Source organism: Taudactylus pleione, unplaced genomic scaffold (assembly GCF_031769625.1).
Source record: "Taudactylus pleione unplaced genomic scaffold, aTauple2 ptg000583l, whole genome shotgun sequence".
NCBI lineage: Eukaryota > Metazoa > Chordata > Amphibia > Anura > Myobatrachidae > Taudactylus > Taudactylus pleione.
Window position 1 is genome coordinate 982,978 of NW_028284985.1, and position 18,241 is coordinate 1,001,218.

At 45.5% G+C, this 18,241-nt stretch overlaps 1 protein-coding gene across 4 annotated transcripts; it reads right to left on the bottom strand.

Annotated features, from left to right (window-relative positions):
- Positions 1-1,813: 1,813 nt before the first annotated feature.
- Positions 1,814-17,716, bottom strand: FBXW2 (F-box and WD repeat domain containing 2). Of its 4 annotated transcripts, none has more exons than XM_088453560.1 (8): positions 17,620-17,716; positions 12,444-12,503; positions 10,468-11,016; positions 8,141-8,335; positions 7,047-7,180; positions 6,413-6,499; positions 3,922-4,091; positions 1,814-2,844 (listed from the first exon to the last, which is right to left on the bottom strand). In XM_088453560.1, exons 3-8 carry the CDS (start codon positions 10,955-10,957, stop codon positions 2,556-2,558), a joined length of 1,365 nt encoding a protein of 454 aa, XP_088309686.1. In that variant the 5' UTR covers positions 10,958-11,016; positions 12,444-12,503; positions 17,620-17,716; the 3' UTR covers positions 1,814-2,555. The 4 variants fall into 4 exon arrangements, with proteins under 4 accessions (XP_088309686.1, XP_088309687.1, XP_088309690.1 ...); XM_088453561.1 differs by having other exon boundaries at positions 10,468-11,048; XM_088453564.1 differs by lacking the exon at positions 17,620-17,716 and adding an exon at positions 17,463-17,559.
- Positions 17,717-18,241: the final 525 nt, after the last annotated feature.

Consider the following 18,241-nt stretch of genomic DNA (forward strand, 5'->3'; position numbering starts at 1 on the left):
GTGGTCGATGCAGAAATCAGTGCAGGACAAATATAGACTGTAGGTAACTCAGCTCCTGGACCGCCTCTATTCATACGCTTGGTTTGATACCCATCATGAAGGTCAATGGGCAGTTGTATTTATGCGTACACAGAACTCTGCGCAATTCTGTCTACATGATCTCACTAAGCATTTGCCTAAAGTGCAAATGCCCCATTTTCATCCAGTTACGCCCCTTAAGCCGCAATTGAGGATGCCTACAATCTGGCATCGTACGTACTTGCATATACTCTGCTACGACGCTTGCACAGTGCGAAAACACACACGATCCGTCCTTAAAACGTACCTGCGCTCAGCAATGCCAAAGGCTTCTCTACCCTGTGACGACTTTGATCTGGGACTTGTCTGCATTTTGGAAATTAAATGTATAAGTACCAGCCACACTATCAGCAAAAGATGGAAACCGGCCTATTTGCTCTTAAGTCAAACTCTGCATTGCCAGCCTTTGTGTCCACACGCCCTCCCTCCCTGAGCTCTGCCTAGGAGAACGCCCAGGTGCGCCGACTCCTCAGTGGTACAGTAAACCACCAGCACTGGTGTACGTTCCGTTATATAGAGCACGCGGCGCAGTATAACCGGGAACAAGGCTATGTCTCCCTCTGCATGCAGTCCTATGTGAGGGATCTGACGCTATTCTGCAGACAGCGTTCTCATGGCTGAAGAGCAGATCAGTAAATGAAGGGATAAGACACTGGAAGATTAGTGAACACTATTCTGGTAAAACCTCCATATTTAAATCACAAGGACTGTCCAATCAGTATCCTGTGTCTGCTAATAAAAGGGCCTGATTCAGTGCCGCGCGTAGAGCGGTCACAACTGCATTTATCTCGCACTGCGCATGGGTCAGCGGTGAACACGCGCATCTTTGTGGGTCAATACAGAAAAACATGGGAGACAGCCAGATCTCTACTTATGGCCAATTGGGGGTAACTGAGTGGCAACGGGGCATTCGCACTGGGCATACGTTCGCTGTGGGCTGGTCGCGGATTCGTACACAGAACTGCAGCCAATTCAGAGTAGCGCACGCAGAGATCCGGCAATTTCAGACGCTGATAGGGATGAAAGGCTGCGCTCGCAAGCGGATGTATAGTGGCGGAGGAGCTACTGAGACGCTTCCGACTCCGAGAATACGAGCGGAAGCAATTTATAAGCACGCAATGCGGCTGCAGATGAGGCCGCTGTGCGCGTGGCACTGAATCATCCCTTCAGTATAAGGCACGGTATGTAATAACCGCACATATTAGTTATTAGAGGCCGGAAGGAAACGTTAAATGAAAGTTATCTGTTATGGTAAGAGCAGAGCGGAACCTGGCAGCCACACATATTAGTAAGCCAGGCGAGACTGCATGTCTAGCGGTTGCCAATACCGGGCGCCTGCAGCGATCAGTCCTGTATCTATGCAATCGCACAGCTCCTAGAACGACGGCCATGCACGCGACTCAATTGCGCGTAGATGCTCAAAACTGGGTAGGTCAGCAGTTGGCAGGCGGACTTGCACAAGACTCAGGCCCAACACCGCCTGAAAGCCAAATAATCTGCATATGCTGGCGGTTACATATTGAACAAGTGAAACCTACATGAACATCTTAAAAACACAATAAATCGTGTCTAACAATACACAGCACTTACAGGTGTTCATTAGGCAGAGTAAAATTTCTCCAGGGCATTGCAGTACAGGATGCAGATTATCGCGCCAGGACGCTGCAAGCGCAGGACCGTATTCATGAAAGTTGACAAATCTAACATATAATCATGCAATACAAATTTGACAAACTTAACATATACCCAGAGGCCGTAATCAGGGTACGTGAAGCTTTTATTGTGACTGGAGGGAGAGTAAGAATGTGAAACCCGCTCCCTCCATACGTGTACAGAGGTGACATGACCCTAAATAACAGTCTTATAGGATTGCTCATGGCTGGAGAGATATCCCGCAGTTCCGTCTACGGAGATCCGCTCCAGGGCTGAAGTGCTCTCTTTATAACATTCGGAGGTGATGTGGGATCGGGTAAATTCACCTGCTCGCTGTATTTTGGCGCCTACGGTAACGTGTCCACGTTATAGATAAACTAGCAAATTGTTAGGACTATTTTTGTATTAAAATAGATTACATGTATAAACACTATTAAAGATGGAAATCTAGAAGTACAAATGGTTTGTTGGAACATGGAGTGATCTGTTATCCTAAGAAATTATTCTTTAAAACAAGCCCAGAGAAAGTATTGTGGCCCGTCCGGTAAGGAAGAATAGCAAACTTAATTAATTTGATGAAGGTGACAAGATCCCCGGTGAAATGCTCTCAGCATGCGTATTGGTATGGTGCCCGGGGGTAAAAAAAAAAAAAAAAAGCTACTTCCTTCCAAAAGTAATCCAAGGAAAAAAAAAAATAATGATTGTGCACTGCATTGTGGGAAACTTTGGTTCATGCACGTTATGCTTCGAAAGTCTCCGCTGATCCGTCTGTCCCAGTGTCCTGTTAAAAAAAAACTCCATCTATCACCCAAGTTCCCATGCTCTCAGCCGTTCTCCTTCCACAATACCAGGTGGATACTGTGGTCCGGCATACTCGTGGCAAAGACCAGACCACTGTCATTTACACCGTCCAGGCCGTTCAGCCAGGCCATTTCTCCAGCCAAAAAGCTGGAGCCCCTCTTGGACTTCCTGTACTCGGGGAGGGGCCAGCGGCTGAGGACTTTTTCAGTCCGTAAGTCCATGATGTACAGGTGATGGTTGTCGAACAGGAGGGCGAAAATATCCCCAAAGCCCAGCAAGGAAAGGTTTGTGGAGTCTGGTGCTTTAATAACTCTATGGGGGGGGGGGGAAACAGATAAATCCAAATGAATGAAAAGAAGAAAATGACAATAAAAAATAAATAAATTAGTTATAAAGTGCACTCGGGGCGAGAGATCCGTCGTATTCAGGCAAACCTCTGCGTAGCCGCAAATTCCGTCAACACGCCCATGACACGTCCATGCTAAACTTACCCTGCGCGCAAACACCCCGTTAAAACCCAGTCACTCACTTTCAGACATAAGCGAAGATGTAAATGATTTGTGTTAACGATATTAAGTGTTTCCCCTGCAGTTCCGGGCTCGATGTCGTTAACGACACTGAGCGATATCATTCAGTGACGGCACCCTCCCTCATCCCCGTAGTTACAGAACCTGACGCTATCATCAGGTTGCCCTGCAAGTACGGGCGATGAGAGATATCGTTAACAAAATCCTGCATACACACTGGACGATATTGAACGATAACAATATCGTTATCATTCAATTCATCGTCTAGTGTGTATGCGGCTTAAGACTCAGCACTGTCCGTAGTTGCGTACGCTCGTCCTATATGCATGCGCAGTGCAGTTAAGTACAAGATCCTCTTGGGGAACAGGAGTGCGTTTGAGCCTGCATCAGCAGCTCTGTGTCATGACGCGTCATTAGTTCTGTATAACGGGGATCATCGTTGGGCTGCTGTGAAATCAGGTCTGTATAATGCGATCGTGTAAGGGCGGAGAGCGAGTACGAAGATGACTGGACGCTGGTTGTGCTCCTTTCTCAATATCCTCCTATTGCCGCCAAGTATATTCTCTGCACAACTAGGGCATTTAAATGTATTAATGCCATTATGTCCCCCTCCGCAGAACGCCACCTGTAACTATAGTGCCCGTTGGCCTGTGTTTTACCCTAGTGATATAGAGGCAACACTGTGGTGCAACGAATCGGCTGCCAGCTAGTGACAGACTACGGTTAATGGGGACTTTCGTGCTGAAATTCTAATTCATCACACAGCGTACTGATGTCTCTTGCATTGAGAAAATAACTCATTTTAAGGGATACAAGGAGGATCCCAGACATTATAAATTGTAAGGAATTTATGTATATTTACCGCAGGATGTCATAGCTTGCAAAGTCCCACTGGTAGAGTCCTAAGGCAGAACTGCAGACTATGTATTTGCCGTCAAAGTGCAGCCGAGGCTGGAGAGTGATGCTGCGATCGTCCGACACGTACAGCGTCTTCAGACACTTGCAGTTAATTTCTCTGCCAATGGGCCAAATCTGCAACACAGGGGGTGAAATCAGGTTCTGTGAAATACCGGTACTGCCACATTTCTTTTGTTCATTGACCATGGCAGGTATACAAGTAGCATTGTACTAGTGCAATCATTGTCTATTAATCTGTACACAAATGTATTGTTATTTAATGCAGGTTCCTCACGTGAGTAAACTTGTTCAATAGTGTTTGGCTGAATAAATTAAACATTTGACTGATTGATGCAGAAAACTAATATAATCTTATTTTGACACCAGAAACATAAAAAGATCTAGCTGGAAATAAGTGACTTTTATATTGTGCGACAGGAACCTCGTGTATTACTTTGTTGAAACAATGCTGCACTGTACTGTACTATACTGACACCAGACAACCAATAGTGCTGCACTGTACTGTACTATATTGACACCAGACAACCAATAGCGCTGCACTGTACTGTACTATATTGACACCAGACAACCAATAGTGCTGTACTGTACTGTACTATACTGACACCAGACAACCAATAGTGCTGCACTGTACTGTACTATATTGACACCAGACAACCAATAGTGCTGCACTGTACTGTACTATACTGACACCAGACAACCAATAGTGCTGCACTGTACTGTACTATACTGACACCAGACAACCAATAGTGCTGTACTGTACTGTACTGTACTATACTTGACACCAGACAACCAATAGTGCTGCACTGTACTGTACTATACTGACACCAGACAACCAATAGTGCTGCACTGCACTGTACTATACTGACACCAGACAACCAATAGTGCTGTACTGTACTATATTGACACCAGACAACCAATAGTGCTGCACTGCACTGTACTGTACTGACACCAGACAACCAATAGTGCTGCACTGTACTATACTGACACCAGACAACCAATAGTGCTGTACTGTACTGTACTATACTGACACCAGACAACCAATAGTGCTGTACTGTACTGTACTATACTGACACCAGACAACCAATAGTGCTGCACTGTACTGTACTATACTGACACCAGACAACCAATAGTGCTGCACTGTACTGTACTATATTGACACCAGACAACCAATAGTGCTGCACTGTACTGTACTATACTGACACCAGACAACCAATAGTGCTGTACTGTACTGTACTATATTGACACCAGACAACCAATAGCGCTGCACTGCACTGTACTATACTGACACCAGACAACCAATAGCGCTGCACTGTACTGTACTATACTGACACCAGACAACCAATAGCGCTGTACTGTACTGTACTATACTGACACCAGACAACCAATAGCGCTGTACTGTACTATACTGACACCAGACAACCAATAGTGCTGTACTGTACTGACACCAGACAACCAATAGTGCTGCACTGTACTATACTGACACCAGACAACCAATAGTGCTGTACTGTACTGACACCAGACAACCAATAGTGCTGCACTGTACTGTACTATACTGACACCAGACAACCAATAGTGCTGTACTGTACTATACTGACACCAGATAACCAATAGTGCTGCACTGTACTGTACTGACACCAGACAACCAATAGTGCTGCACTGTACTGTACTATACTGACACCAGACAACCAATAGTGCTGCACTGTACTGTACTATACTGACACCAGACAACCAATAGTGCTGCACTGTACTGTACTATACTGACACCAGACAACCAATAGTGCTGTACTGTACTATACTGACACCAGACAACCAATAGTGCTGTACTGCACTGTACTATACTGACACCAGACAACCAATAGTGCTGCACTGTACTGTACTATACTGACACCAGACAACCAATAGTGCTGTAGAGATGCTGAGAAGTTTAAAATGTTTTTCACCCACACTATAGACTAATCTTCTGATTTCTACGCTTTCAGCCATCAGATACTGAGCGCAGCCGGAACATCGCGGCAGCACATCACTAAAAATTACATTTCGGTTACAGATTCCAGCTTATCTGGAAAGGAGGAGGTGATTTATTATACTATTATTATTGTGTTTTGTTTTTAACCCTCTCTTTTACCAGACAGTGCTCAGAAAATAAATTTGCATTTACAATACACATCTGTAGTGTTAATTCTAGCACCCTGCAACCTTTCACAACCCCTTCAGTTCCTCTTTCCTGCCTGGGGTGTCACACTCAGCTCTGGTGCTTCTAGCACACTCTGGTCTGCATCTCAGCGGTTTGACGTATCAGCTGAGTGTGCTAGAAGCACCAGAGCAGAGAGACACATCCAGGCAGGAAACAGGAACTGTGTGTCAGGTGCAGAGTGCTAGAATGAACAGTATAATCGGTACTAGTTGAAGAAACATGTAAGCAGATGGAATAATACCTTAATTTCGTACTTATCGGCACTCAGTAGGATGTAATCTCCAGGGCTGTGCATGACAGACTTCACCTCACACTTCTGTAAAACAACCTGTAAACACACAGAGTGAGACGCCTTATTCTAACTTTAGGGATTAAAAAAATAAATACAACCATAAGTTTAATATCACTTAATTAGTGTTCACTCTAGCTCCGGCGGCAGACAGGGTGCCGGAGCTAGAGAGGGCAACATTGTGTGCGCGCCCGAAAAGGGGGCGTGGTCATGAGAAGGGGGCGTGTCTATCAGACGCGTCCCCTTTTCGTCATACTTGGGGGCGTGCCCGGCGCTTACGGACATGCCGGGCAGCCCCCAAGCGCTGCAGAAAGGCATGCGCCCGGCGTCTATTCTCCGGCGGTGACCGGGTCACCGCATGTTTCTCCACCCGCGGGACACTGCGTCCCGCGGGTGAGAACGGCACCCGCAGGCTGTGAGGGCAGGGCGCTTTTTGCCCTCCTCCTGGAGGGCAGGGTGCTTGTTGCCCTCCAGAAGGAGGGCAGGGCGCCGCGCCCCGCTAAAACAGCCTAGCGGGAACGCTAGTTAATTAAGCAACTATTTAAGCCCTGGTTGTTGGACTACAACTCCCAGGCATGCTACCTACCTTTGTGACCCACTCAGTGTGACCAGTGAGTGTATTCAAGCAGGATCCTGACGATAAGGCCCAGATTTTCACAGTGTTATCTGCAGAGCCGCTGACCAGTACATCCAGCTCATCGTTATAGTCTACACTGAACACTGACAAGAGAAATAGGAACAGGTATTAACGTGAACAGGTCACAATCTGCAGATCTATTCTGTAATGGGGCACATACAGCCAGGACAGGGTACGGGACACTCTGCTCTATAAACTATAACAGAAACCTCAGTGAGACCTCAGCCAGTATCCGCAGTGTGACTTATGCACAATCACAGAAAATATGTACACTAGGGAGATTTGTGAAGATCCGGGCAGGAGGGCCATGTACAGTAGGGGCAGGTTTATGCAATAGCGAACACACGCAGTCCGTCACAGGCGAATATACTGCGGCCCAAACTGCATCAATTGTGGACAGTCGAGGGCAAATCAAGGACCGATGCGGACAGCAGCCATTACTAGTGAAGTGCTTTGTATTTCGGAAGGGTTCTTAGGTTTTGTCCAAACCTAATAGAAAAACGAGTATTTCACAAACAAAAGAAATGGTAAAAAACGTGTGCAAGCAAATGTGACGCATGACAGCCATTACACAGGCGCATATGCTACTGGTTCTGTCATGTACGCAACTTGTCAGGGTTTCAGCTTTCCACAAACATTTAAATGTTGCTTTTTTTTTAACAAACGCATTTTACACTGGTGATTTAACTAACTTGGCATCAGGCACAAATGGTTTATGGTAAATGACAACTATCTGGAGAGAGCGGTAAAGGTAACTGCGGCTATTTGAAACAAACTCATCCAATACCCCCGCTGCCGCACCCCTCCTCAGCCGGACACGGACACCCCTTTTACTAGCCCCATTACAGGCTGGGGGAATAGGTGCCATGGATCAGGCGCTGTGAAAGTGCGGTGCTGGGGACCAGGCACGATGGAGTGTGGTGCAGAAGTGGATGAGAGCGCTGCAGCTACCCTGCTGTACATCGCCTGCAGGTGAAACTGAATTTATTGCAGGACTTCGCACCAATAAAGCGCAAGTCTGGGGATGTAGAGCTCCACCTCACCTGCCCCAGTATGACCCCGGAAGTGCTGCGTTCTGGCGCCGGAGCTCCAGTCCCAGCAGGCCATGGTGTTATCAAAGGAGCCAGTAATGAGCTTCTGTTCATCGAACGTCACAGCGGCACACGTGTGGGTCTGGATTCCATATACGCACTGGCCGGTGCTCACGTCCCACAACTTTGCAGACAAGTCATCGGAACCTGCACGATATACAAACACAGATCGTTCAGAAACAAAAACGCACGTGAAAAGGGCTTTAAAGCGGCGATACTTTCCACCCAGCAGCTCTTCTGTGCTCCTTATGCCCTGGTATATGCCAGGAACATGGATGGCAATAGGCCAACTTAAGGGATGCACCCACTGCCTGTGCAGGGTAGTCACAAGCATCCAGTCCAGACATACTGCACTGACATCATACCCAGCGTTTGTGCAGTAACACCGGATGACCATGAGCCCAGAACTCTGCACATGTCCAGTAGTCACTATGCACTAAATTATATTGCACTACGACACAATACATATAGAACGTAGTGTACAGAGCTCTGCACTATATTATATTGCACTATGACACAATACATATAGAACGTAGTGTACAGAGCTCTGCACTATATTATATTGCACTACAACACAATACATATAGAACGTAGTGTACAGAAGTCTGCACTATATTATATTGCACTACGACACAATACATATAGAACGTAGTGTACAGAGCTCTGCACTATATTATATTGCACTATGACACAATACATATAGAACGTAGTGTACTGAGCTCTGCACTATATTATATTGCACTATGACACAATACATATAGAACGTAGTGTACAGAAGTCTGCACTATATTATATTGCACTACGACACAATACATATAGAACGTAGTGTACAGAGCTCTGCACTATATTATATTGCACTACGACATAATACATACGGAAAGTACTGTACAGAGCTCTGCACTAAATTATATTGCACTACGACATAATACATATAGAACGTAGTGTACAGAGCTCTGCACTATATTATATTGCACTACGACATAATACACATAGAACGTGCTGTACAGAGCTCTGCACTATATTATATTGCACTACGACATAATACATACGGAAAGTACTGTACAGAGCTCTGCACTAAATTATATTGCACTACGACATAATACATATAGAACGTAGTGTACAGAGCTCTGCACTATATTATATTGCACTACGACATAATACACATAGAACGTGCTGTACAGAGCTCTGCACTATATTATATTGCACTATGACATAATACACATAGAACGTGCTGTACAGAGCTCTGCACTATATTATATTGCACTACGACATAATACATACGGAAAGTACTGTACAGAGCTCTGCACTAAATTATATTGCACTACGACATAATACATATAGAACGTAGTGTACAGAGCTCTGCACTATATTATATTGCACTACGACATAATACACATAGAACGTGCTGTACAGAGCTCTGCACTATATTATATTGCACTACAACACAATACATATAGAACGTAGTGTACTGAAGTCTGCACTATATTATATTGCACTATGACAATACATATAGAACGTATTGTACAGAACTTTCCTCTACACTAGAACAGACTTTCTCTGGGGATTTTTGGTCATCTCCCTACTTTCTGACAAGGAAAAAGAGAAACCCCCTGCCCTGTATTACATCCCGCATCATATCCTGTCCAGCACAGGTTCTTCCATAAATGAGGCTACACATTTTACCCCAGGTAAAAAATTACCATAACTCCTTGCACAGATCCTCTCCAAGGTCATGCCCATCCTCCATACGGATTCTCTCCCAGGTCATTCTCACACTCCCACACTGTTACACGCTGTGCCCTCCTACTTATTTTCTGCCAGGTCATGTCCGTCCCAAACCCCCTCCCCTAACGAATGTCTGAAAAACATTAAAACTATTCTAGCTTTTTAGGAGACCAACTAAATGCACATTATAGATATTATCCGGTCACACGCTGTGAAAGTAACCCTGCCCTATACCTGCCCCAATCAGATATCAGTCATGTACCAGGTGCGTTCCTATACGGTAAGTCTCTCTGTGGGTCACATTCAGCCTGTGGTGTAACAAAGATCCCCGCAAAGTTCTTACTAATATTTCTCTGGCACAGACCTCTCAGATCCTGTACCCCATGAATAATAAAATTACCACATGTCCTGGAGTAAACAGAATCCACCTTTTTCCCCCAAACAACCACAAGGACCAGAATCTCAATGCAACTATTTAGAATGAACAAATTCTCTGAAAAATAATGTTGAAGAGCCCCTCTCAGCCTTCCGTGACATCTACCGGTGCTGCATACCTGTACAGAGCAGGCCATCCTTATAATAAAGTGCATAGACTCTGGCGCTGTGTCCGATGAGCGTCGCAGTCTGGAAAGCTTCGTGGTCAGCCAGCTGTTTCATGCGTAGTACAGCCTTCAAGTAGACTTTCTTCCAGTGCATGGTGTCCTGCACATCGTCGTCTATCTGCCAGCCCAAGCTCCGGCACGCCGTCTGCCACACCTCCGTGCAGGCACTAATCACCTTGTTCCACTGCTTAGACACCAGGCAGCAGGTGAGTAACGTCTGGGGGTCCAGCCATTTGAGCAGGTAGAAGCTGAGCTCCAGTGGAAGCAGTTTCAGGAAGTCCCTCTTCAGCAGAGTCTCCAGGTTATTGGAGAGGTGTCGCAGCTGCACCGCTCCGCTCCGGCTGATCAAGTGATCCAGGGTCTCATTTTTCTGCAAGTCCGTCAGGGCGAAGAAAGACGCCGAAAGGTTTTCAAGCCATGCCTCAAAATCCTTCTTCTCCATAGGGTTCCAGGCGCAGCGAGCTGTGGCACAGAGGACATGCAGAGGCGTATAGTCATTTCCTGCAACAGCAAAGAGTCCACAGTGACCTGGACTGACGGGACAATGACACAAATTAAGGCATTTTACATTTACAAAATGAAAATCAATTCTTGAAAACCGTTACAGTGGATTGTACTTATGTTACCAGTAATAAAAACATTCATGTTATTGGAAAACAATATAACTACATTTAAATAAGACCTGTCAAGGGTAAGTAACACTTAATAATTAGTACAATAAAACAATTGTTTATGTTGTCATGAGCTTTCGTAACAGCTTAAGGTCTAAATCAGTGTTGGCTAACCTTGACACTCCAGCTGTTGTGGAACTATATATCCCAGCATTCCCTGCCACAGTTTTAGCATGCCCTAATAGCAAAACTGTAGCAATGCATGCTGGGTTATGTAGTTCCATAACAGCTGGAGTGTCAAGGTTAGCCAACACTGGTCTAAATCCACCCTGGCTGATGTGCAGCAGAGCCCGGCATCCGCCTTGCAGGAGAAAGGGAATGACACAGCGCTACTGTTTACTCTAGCACCCTGCACCTGTTAGAACCTGTGCAGTCCCTCTTTTCTTCCTGAGGTGTCACACTCTGCTCTGGTGCTTCTAGCACTCAAACAGCTTAATCTCTGCAGTTTGTTGCATCAGCTGAGTGTGCTAGAAGCACCAGAGCAGAGACCGACACCCTAGACAGGAAAGAGGAACTACACGGGTTGTGACAGGCGCAGGGTGCTAGAATGTAGACTATATACATGAAAGTATTAATGTCTCAGTCACACCCAGCACAAGCCACATGTCCCAGCCAACTAGAAGTCGGGACCACTCTCCTCTACTGGACACTAATGGTGCGTACACATGGTCAGATATTCTGGTCGATATAAACGATATCATTTATCATTCCATCGTTTGTATCGATCGGAATATAACCCCTTTCAACTACCAAACGATGGTCGATATCGACCATCGCCTATGCATGTAGGCCAATCTGGTCGATATCGACCAGATTAGCCTGTTTACTTTTGCAATCCCGCAATCGATGATCGTGGGAACGTTAAGTCGTTTGAGGGATGCTGCATGTGCTGGATGTTCGATAACGATCACCCAGCACATGCTGGTCGATCAGATAACGATATCTGATCGAGCCATGTGTACGGGCCATAAAAGAATCAGGGACAGAGCTAAGCGAGCACTATAGGGACAGTTACAAGTAGGAAATGTACATTGCACACTTCTGACAGCCAGCAGGTGGCAGCATTTCTTCCCGGGTTTCCTTTGATAAATTGAGTTTAACACAATAATTCGGCATTATTAACACAAACGCAGTCTGGTTTTAGCAACACTCGCTTTAGGCACCAAAACGTAAACTCCAGATCAATCATTGCAAACAAGGGAAAACATGTAACGTTATAGCAGCAGTTATATCCATTGATTTATATAGCAAACCTACCAGAAGAGTCACATTTCCATTACTCTCCAGGCTGCTCGCTCAGCATTCTATATACTGCACCTGGGTGGAATAAGAGAAACGCACCTATTAATTATTATAGCTGGTGGCTGAAATGGTACAATCACAAATATATAATAGGTAGTGGGACAGCACTCAGCATGGCAGATCGTTTTCAATGCAGAATGTACTGCCTGATAATAACGGTATCCACCTCTCAATTATAATAATGCAAAACAAACAAATGTCTATATATCAGTGTTGTTCAGATCATAACAAGGTCTCTCTCTCTCACTCATTTTTAAGGCAGCATATTGCGTGACACCAAGAAAGAAATGACATGTAAACAAGGGTGAGATGTATCAAGGCCTCTAAAGAATGGAAACATTGCCCCGTAGCAACCAATCAGCTTCAACCTATCGCTGTGTAGATATTATATACTTGACAAAGGATATCCAGAATCTGATTGGTTGCTGTAATACATCTCCTACTTAGCCTCATGGGCTGGGAATGAGTGGAAGGCGTCACCTTGACATTTACTCCTTTGCAGGCAGGGGATCTTTTGTCTGTGTATGTGTCTTGTGGAAAAGTCTCATAGATAAAGAATATAGAGTTCTAGAGAAACAGATTTCTGTATACTGTGCTTGGATAGCAATATTTAGACAACTCATTGCTCCCTGATACTAAACATCAATATGTAATATCCACGTGTTGAAGTTATCTTGGCAGACCCACCCGATTGGCTGATCAGGGGGGATAAGACCTGCACATGCTCATCAAGCCCTTGTCCATTGGTCCAGTCAAATCTAGTTTTGATAGTTTGATTGGTTGAGTCAAGTCTAACTCCTCCCCCAGATTGACAACCCTGCTCAAACACCTACCAGGATCGGTGCAGCACTAGTGTTCAATCTAGGTCCAGCGCCGGGCAGGGTGCCTCACCTAGAAAGGGGCACTCCTGTGCACGTCGAAGGTGCATGCGTGCCCGAAAATGTGCGTGGCCACCAGAAAAGGGGACGGTCTTTAAGAAGCGCCCCCTTTTCATCACTCTTGGGGGCAACCTGGCACTTACGGACATGCCGTGCTGCCGCCAAGCTCTCACTTCTTTGTGATAAGATGGCGGGCGCATGCGCCCGGCATCTGCTCACCGCTATTTTTCCCTCACACGGGTGAAGACAGCACCCGGCAAGTTGTTTTAGCCTAGCGGGAAGGCTACTACATTTATAACATGAGTGCAGAGTGGCTGTTGGCTAAAGAGTCTGTGTTATTGCATATTGTGAGTGTGTGTGGCGCCGTTTCAGCCACACCCATTTCGCACAGGTGCATAAAATCCAGCGTACAGCTCTGGGGAGTACAGAAGAGTTCAGCGATTTTCAACATGGCGGTTTTTGTGAAGTGGGAATGTCTATGAGCAACGACAGCTCAGCCATGAACCGGTAGGCCGCACAAGCTCACAGGACGGTCCTGAGGGCCTGATTCAGAGCAGGTCGCAAGCGCTGACCGGGTCGATGGTGGCCCAGAGCGCATGACGGAGCCGGCTCCGTCGTGCGCATGCGCAGAGACTCGGGCAAGCCGTCGCTCCGGGTCTCGCACCAAAGGGGGCGTGCTGTCGATGTTGAGCCGGGGAGGGGGGGGTGTCTGCCCAGACGGAGGCGTTCCCATGAGAACGCCTACCGTCTGGGGGCGGCCCCACTGACATCACGAGTGATGTCAGTGGGAGAGATTTCGGCTCTGTTAGAGCCGAAATCTCTCTGGGGCTTGCGGCAACGAGACCCTACCTCAAGGGTCTCGTCGCAAGCCCGATGGTCGCAGTGGTCTTGACCATCGCGACCATCTTCTTGGCCGCTCGGCATAGCTGTGGGTGGTCACCCACAGCTATGTGAGCGGCCAGGAGGCAGTTCTAAAAAATAAATAAATAAAAGACCGGCTCTGAATCAGGGCCTGAGTGCAGAACATAGAAATCACCTGTCCTCGGTTACATCACTCTATACTTCGCTTTAAGCTGCCTCTGGCAGCAACATCAGCAAAAGAACTGTACGTTGGTAGATCCTGGCTTGGATTTCTATGGCTGAACAGCCCCACAAGAGCCTCAGGTCACCAAGGGCAAATATCAGCAGGAAAGGTGTGACACACACACACACACACCGTCTGCCATTGGACTCTGGAGGAGCACCAGGTGGCCTGATTGATGAATCTGGGTATGGCGGATGTCGGGAGAAGGCTCCCTTCACCGTCTCCCGCTGTGCCTCTCCCTGTCAGACGTTCACCCTCCGCGAGGCAAGTGTGGATGATGCCCATGTGCATGGCATCTGTTCACATTGCAAGGAGAGCTTGGGGGCAGCCCAGCATCTCTGAATACTGGGCACGCCCCCTAGAGTGATGGAAAGGTGTGTGTGTGTGACACGAGGCCACTCCCTGTTTTCGGCTCACACAGATGTGCCCTAGTGTAACAAACGGCGCCCTGCCCTACATAGACCCAAGAGTGAACACTAGCACAATTATATACCACAGAATTGTGTACTCCCAACTTTGCGGTAACAGTTTTGGGAAGGCTCTTGACTGTTTCAGCATGATAATGCCCCCGTGCACCAAGCCAAGTCCATCGCAAAACGGTTTTCAGAATATGGTGTGATAGACCTGACTAGACGGCGCCGAGACCTGACCCCATCGGGCACCATTGGATTAAATTGTCACTCCAGCCGACCTCACTAATGCTCTTAAAGCTGAATGGATGCGAATCCCCTGAAAACATTTTGCAGAATCTAGTAGAGGAGCTTTCCTAATGGGGAAAAATAATATGCATGGGATTTAATACACAGGTGATCTAATCTATCATATAAGCGATAATGTATGGGATATAATATAGAAGGGAGAACACTATATGGGATGTGATAATGACAAATGTGGGCTATGATAACATACATGCGATGTGATAATGACATGTGAAATATGATAACATACATGGGTATGATAATGACATGTGGGATATGATAACATGCATGGGATGTGATAATGACACACGTGGGATATGATACCATACATGGGATTTGATAATGACATGTGAAATATGATAACATACATGGGATGCGATAATGACACATGTGAGATATGACAACATACATGGGATGTGATAATGACACATGTGAGATATGACAACATACATGGGATGTGATAATGACATGTGAGATATAACATACATGACATGTGATAATGACATGTGAGATATTATAACATACATGAGATGCGATAATGACACATGTGAGATATGACAACATACATGGGATGTGATAATGACATGTGAGATATGATAACATACATGACATGTGATAATGACATGTGAGATATGATAACATACATGAGATGTGATAATGACACATGTGGGCTGTGATAACATACATGGGTATGATGTCACATGTGAGATATGATAACATACATGGGTATGATAATATAATGACACATGTGGGCTGTGATAACATACATGGGTATGATAATGACACATGTGGGCTGTGATAACATACATGGGTATGATAATGTCACATGTGAGATATGATAACATACATGGGTATGATAATGTCACATGTGGGCTGTGATAACATACATTGTATGAGATAATGACACATGTGGGCTATGATAACATACATGGGTATGATAATGTCACATGTGAGATATGATAACATACATGGGTATGATAATATCACATGTGGGCTGTGATAACATACATTGTATGAGATAATGACACATGTGGGCTATGATAACATACATGGGATGTGCTAATGACACATGTGGGCTGTGATAACATACATGGGTATGATAATGTCACATGTGGGCTGTGATAACATACATGGGTATGATAATGTCACATGTGAGATATGATAACATACATGGGTATGATAATGTCACATGTGAGATATGATAACATACATGGGTATGATAATGTCACATGTGAGATATGATAACATACATGGGTATGATAATGTCACATGTGAGATATGATAACATACATGGGTATGATAATATCACATGTGGGCTGTGATAACATACATTGTATGAGATAATGACACATGTGGGCTGTGATAACATACATTGTATGAGATAATGACACATGTGGGCTGTGATAACATACATTGTATGAGATAATGACACATGTGGGCTGTGATAACATACATTGTATGAGATAATGACACATGTGGGCTGTGATAACATACATTGTATGAGATAATGACACATGTGGGCTGTGATAACATACATTGTATGAGATAATGACACATGTGGGCTGTGATAACATACATTGTATGAGATAATGACACATGTGGGCTGTGATAACATACATTGTATGAGATAATGACACATGTGGGCTGTGATAACATACATTGTATGAGATAATGACACATGTGGGCTGTGATAACATACATTGTATGAGATAATGACACATGTGGGCTGTGATAACATACATTGTATGAGATAATGACACATGTGGGCTGTGATAACATACATTGTATGAGATAATGACACATGTGGGCTATGATAACATACATTGTATGAGATAATGACACATGTGGGCTGTGATAACATACATTGTATGAGATAATGACACATGTGGGCTATGATAACATACATTGTATGAGATAATGACACATGTGGGCTATGATAACATACATTGTATGAGATAATGACACATGTGGGCTATGATAACATACATTGTATGAGATAATGACACATGTGGGCTGTGATAACATACATTGTATGAGATAATGACACATGTGGGCTATGATAACATACATTGTATGAGATAATGACACATGTGGGCTGTGATAACATACATTGTATGAGATAATGACACATGTGGGCTATGATAACATACATTGTATGAGATAATGACACATGTGGGCTGTGATAACATACATTGTATGAGATAATGACACATGTGGGCTGTGATAACATACATTGTATGAGATAATGACACATGTGGGCTATGATAACATACATTGTATGAGATAATGACACATGTGGGCTATGATAACATACATGGTTGTGATAATGACACATATGGGAATAACGCAGCCCTGGGCCGGGAGCGGGCACTTCGGCCGGGACAATGTGATGACTGGGGCCAGGCTGACACTCCCCCCGAGAGCCCTGTGTGCAGAGACAGCCCCCGGCCGCCCCCAGACCCAGCTTTTACCTCACTCCCCGCGGGCTCTCTCTCCACACGGCCGCCATCCTGCTCTCCCGCCCGCTCCGCCCTCAGCCTCGGCCTCAGCACAGACCAGAGCAAGCGCTGCCGCTGCAGGCATCATCGATCTATGCACACGGCTTACTATGTACAGGCGCTGCTCGGCCGGTATTCTACTAGTCATGTCTGAGCAGTGCTCTGCGGGGCATGAGAACGATTCTGTGACTCTATCCCTTCCAGCGCCGCCATATTGGTTCTGGGCAAAGTTAACCTTTCATTTAGCTATTGGCTGGTGTCACTTATATTTATATACATATATTATTATGTACCACACACGTGCATTACACGTATTCAGACCCTCTTAGTTTATGATTGTTATTACCTGTGTTGAACTAGTTTTTTATGGTTGGCTGTATTTCCCCTTCGCGCTAGGGACCTGGAAGTGACGTGAGTGAGGGCGGAAGTGCAGTTCCTGCCCATGACAGCCAGCTAAAGAAGTACTTTGTCCCCACTTAAGCAAGTTTGTTGTTCCCTCACGGGCTCGCTGCGCTCGTCACGCTTCAGGCACGGTGGCTCGCTACGCTTGCCACATGGTTATATTCCCCCTCTATGCCCACTTAGATGGCAGGGA

What these genes read in the sequence shown, in the direction of transcription:
- FBXW2 (XM_088453560.1), bottom strand. Translation starts at nt 10,957, where the DNA reads ATGGAGAAGAAGGATTTTGAGGCATGGCTTGAAAACCTTTCGGCGTCT. An exon ending in CCGGGGTCATACTGGGGCAG is followed by an intron (nt 7,181 to 8,140) that starts GTGAGGTGGAGC and finishes TTCTCTTGTCAG; the next exon opens with TGTTCAGTGTAGACTATAAC. An exon ending in CCGATAAGTACGAAATTAAG is followed by an intron (nt 4,092 to 6,412) that starts GTATTATTCCAT and finishes CCTGTGTTGCAG; the next exon opens with ATTTGGCCCATTGGCAGAGA.